The 4,090-nt window shown below is 27.9% G+C and overlaps 1 protein-coding gene across 1 annotated transcript; it reads left to right on the plus strand.

Annotated features, from left to right (window-relative positions):
• Window positions 1-640: 640 nt before the first annotated feature.
• Window positions 641-3,769, plus strand: LOC110627161 (cytochrome P450 71B10). Its single transcript, XM_021773422.2, has 2 exons — window positions 641-1,595; window positions 3,070-3,769. Exons 1-2 carry the CDS (start codon window positions 675-677, stop codon window positions 3,682-3,684), a joined length of 1,536 nt encoding a protein of 511 aa, XP_021629114.1. The 5' UTR covers window positions 641-674; the 3' UTR covers window positions 3,685-3,769.
• The last annotated feature ends 321 nt before the right edge of the window (window positions 3,770-4,090 follow it).

A 4,090-nucleotide genomic window follows, 5' to 3' on the forward strand; every position in this document is an offset into this window, starting at 1 on the left:
CTTGAGTTCAAAATGAGTGAAATTCAAATTCAGTTCAACCTCGAAAAAATTTTAACGAATCAATATTGAACTCTTCAAAACTCGACTTGGATTCGACTTATTTACACCCGTAAATGTTTATTTTAAATAATTACAAAATGATTAAAATATTTTATAAACTCTAAAAATAAAATCATCTATTTATTTATAATATTTTTATGATTTTTTAAAAAAATTGGTGAAATTAATTTTTATTTTATTATTTATAAATACTAAACTTATAAATTGACTCGAGTAAAAAAAATATATTACCCTGATTCAATTTTAAAATTTCACTATTTATATCTTATTATATATCAATTTTAATAATTTTAATAGTTCCTTAATATATCAATTACTTACAAATAGTTCAATCAAACTCGTAATTATTTAAAATTTTAAATATTTATAAATTTCATGCTAACTTATAAGCACTAAATTAAGTCAAACACATCCTAGTCTCTCCAATTTTAGCAATTTCTAAAATTTAGATAGAAAGAGACTTTTTCATGTAGAAATCTTAAAACCATTTGATCAATAAAAAAATATTAACGCCCCCTAGCTTGTCTATATAATGATTCAGCAGCTGCTCGCCAACAGAATCTAAAGCAACGATTATAGCTACAAACCCGCCGGCCGCCACGTGCAAAATCCAAATGGCTCCTTCCGTCCCTTTCTGGCCACTTCCACTTCTTCTCTTCGTCCCATTACTTTTTATCTGGAAAAGAAAACTTCACGATAAGAGACGACGGAGCAAGAACCTGCCACCAGGCCCTCCAAGACTTCCATTCATAGGTAACTTGCATCAACTCGGAGCAATTCCTCATTACTCTCTATGGCAACTCTCCAAGAAATATGGTCCCGTGATGTTTCTCAAGCTTGGTCGTGTCCCATCAGTTGTCATCTCCTCTGCAGAAGCAGCCAAGGAAGTTTTGAAAACCCATGATCTTTACACTTGCAGTAGACCTTTCTCGGCTAGTACCCAGAAGCTGTCCTATAACTATCTTGATGTAGGCTTCAGTCCCTATGGAGATTACTGGAGGAAGATGAGAAAGATTTGTGTTCTTGAGCTCTTCAGTGCGAAGAGAGTGCAGTCTTTTCAATTTGTGAGAGAAGAAGAGGTTGCTTCACTCATTGACTCCATCACCAAATCTGCTTCCACTGCAACTCCTGTTAATCTCAGTGAGAAGTGTATGGCTCTGACTGCAAATATAACTTGCAGAGCAGCTTTTGGGAGGAGTTTTCAAGAGAGAGGATTTGCGCATGAAAGATTCCATGAAGTGATCCGTGAAGGTATGGCGTTGCTTGGGTGTTTGTCTGCTGCTGAATTCTTCCCTTATGTGGGATGGATTGTTGACAAAATCACAAATCTCCATGGAAGGCTTGAAAGAACCTTTCAAGAATTGGATGGTTTCTATCGAAAGGTTATAGATGATCATGTTGAAAAGGGACGGGACGAGTCCGGACAGGAAGATATTGTTGATGTTTTGCTAGAGTTAGAGAGATCTCCACCCGATTTTGGTATTGCTGATGCTGCCTTTCGATTCTCCAGGGATCACATTAAAGCAATTCTCATGGTAAGTTTCCAAAATTTCAAAGAATTTTCTAAAAATTCAATTAATGAATTAATGTTTTTATTTTGAATATGAAAATTTAACTCTTTTTTCATTAAAAATTTTCATTGTAAAACCAAAGGAAAGGAAAATGATTATTGAAATATTATTTGATTTTATATATACATATTTATAATTTGCTTTTCAGTATTACTGTATTAATTAAAATGCGTTTGATGAACTATTTTACTGACTTTTACATAAGCTTTTCAATGCACCATGTGACATGTAGGCTGTGGTTTAAGCATATAAAAAAACATGGCGCATGAAAGGAAAATTTCAAATGTTTATTCCTTTTAGAAATTTTTTAATCACTTATGTAGGGTGTATTTCAAATCAAACAAAACAACTGTATTATGTAGACCCATTAAGATTTCTAAAATTTTATTATTTAGTATTATTATAAAAAAACTTATTAATTAGTTGATTAAATTTAAAAAATATATAAAATATTATTTAAGTATTTTAATATTTAATCCATGAGATGTAAAAAAAAATTATTAGTTAACTCATTAATTTTGTAAAAATATATATTAATTAGTCACCCTTTATTAAAAATATGTTAAACTATTTTATACTATAATATTTAATCGTTAGACTAATTATTAGATTTTAAAAAATTTTTAAAATATTTTAATATAATTTTTAAATCGGTGAATTTCTCTATAATAAAAACACTAAATAGTAATTATTTTTTAAGATTTTGCCTACTAAATATATGATTTATATATCAGCCAAGTACAATACTACTTAAAACGTAAAATTTTTTCACCCTCCGTTTAGAATAAAGATTTCATAAAAATTAAATTCAATTGATTTTTTTTAATAATTATTTTATTTGGAATGAAAGAATTAAAATTTTTTATTTACTCTCTTAATTTTTGAAAAATATATTAAAACATTCTTAATATTTTAAAAAATTTATTAATTAGTTCTTTTATTAATTTTAATTATTAAATATTCTAATAAAAGTCTAAAATATCCTCGATAAAAAGTGATTAATTAGTAAATTTTCTACCAATCAACTTTTTTCTAAACTACAAAAATTAAATAATAAAAAACTGAATGATTAAAATTAATGAAAAATTTAATTAGTAGAGTTTTTAAAATATCAATGGTATTTTTAATGTATTTTTTAAAAAAAATATTAATTAATGAGTTTTTTCATAATAAAAAATAAATAATAATTTTTATATTTGAATGGTAAATATTTATCGTACTAACCGTCGTGTATGCATCTACATACTAAAATTATAATAAATTTCATTTATAAAAATACAATTTTTGATTGGTTAGTGTATTTATTCATGTCACATGTATAAAAATTTTCCCAATTAGAATTTTTTGTATGCATTTCGTTTTCCACTCTAGAATGATTCTATATCTTTAACCTTGATTTAACTGATCTTGCTACAAAAATTTGTATGTAATATATCAGAACATATTTCTGGGTGGAGTTGACACTGGAGCAATAACTTTGATTTGGGCAATGACAGAGCTCATTAGACATCCAACGGTCATGAGAAAAGCACAAGAAGAAATAAGAACTTGCATGGGAGATAAAACAAAAGTCACTGAAAGTGACATTGACAAGCTTGGGTACCTAAAGATGGTATTGAAGGAAACCTTGAGGCTGCATCCACTGGGACAATTAGTAAGAGAAACCATGTCCAAATTCAGCATCAATGGCTATGTGATTGAACCCAAAACCCTAATCCAAGTGAATGTGTTTGCAATTGGAAGGGATCCAAAGGTGTGGAGGAATCCAGAAGAGTTCATTCCAGAGAGGTTCATAGACAATCAATATGATTTTAATGGGCAGAGTTATGAGTTTTTACCATTTGGTGCTGGGAGGAGAAGCTGTCCAGGGATGGCTATGGGACTGGCTCTGGTGGAGCTTGCACTTGCAAACCTTTTGTTTTGTTTTGATTGGAAGCTGCCTTGTAATATGAAGAAGGAAGATGTTAACATGGATGAGGCTCCTGGTATTGTCACCGGCAAGAAAGAAGCTTTATTGCTTTTACCAGTTAAATATCCACATGCATGTATGTAAAATTAGTATTGCAATACTGTCTTCATGGACCAAAGCTTAAATACAGGGAAATAAATTACAAATAAATTACTTCTTTTATGTTGGCTTCATTATAATTTGGGTAATTATCGTATTGAGGTTTAATAAAATTCAAAATTTATGCACAAATTTTATTCTGTTATTAGTAATAAATAATTTAGTCTTTAAAATCTATTTTATTAATGAAATAATTTTTTTGTTAAAATTTATTGTTATATTATAATAGTATAATTTTTTGAATTTATTTTTTATAATAATTTAATTCTTTTAATTTTAATAATTAATTTATGATAATTTAATTTTTATAATTTTAATATTTATAAAAATTTTATTCTTTAATTTGAATTGATTTTAGGTAAATTTAATAAAATAATTATTTTATTAATAA

Source organism: Manihot esculenta, chromosome 11 (assembly GCF_001659605.2).
Source record: "Manihot esculenta cultivar AM560-2 chromosome 11, M.esculenta_v8, whole genome shotgun sequence".
NCBI lineage: Eukaryota > Viridiplantae > Streptophyta > Magnoliopsida > Malpighiales > Euphorbiaceae > Manihot > Manihot esculenta.

Bases quoted from the DNA above. Each gene is read 5' to 3' on its own strand.
- LOC110627161 (XM_021773422.2), top strand. From the start codon at position 675: ATGGCTCCTTCCGTCCCTTTCTGGCCACTTCCACTTCTTCTCTTCGTC. The intron at 1,596-3,069 runs GTAAGTTTCCAA...GTAATATATCAG, and splicing joins ACATTAAAGCAATTCTCATG to AACATATTTCTGGGTGGAGT.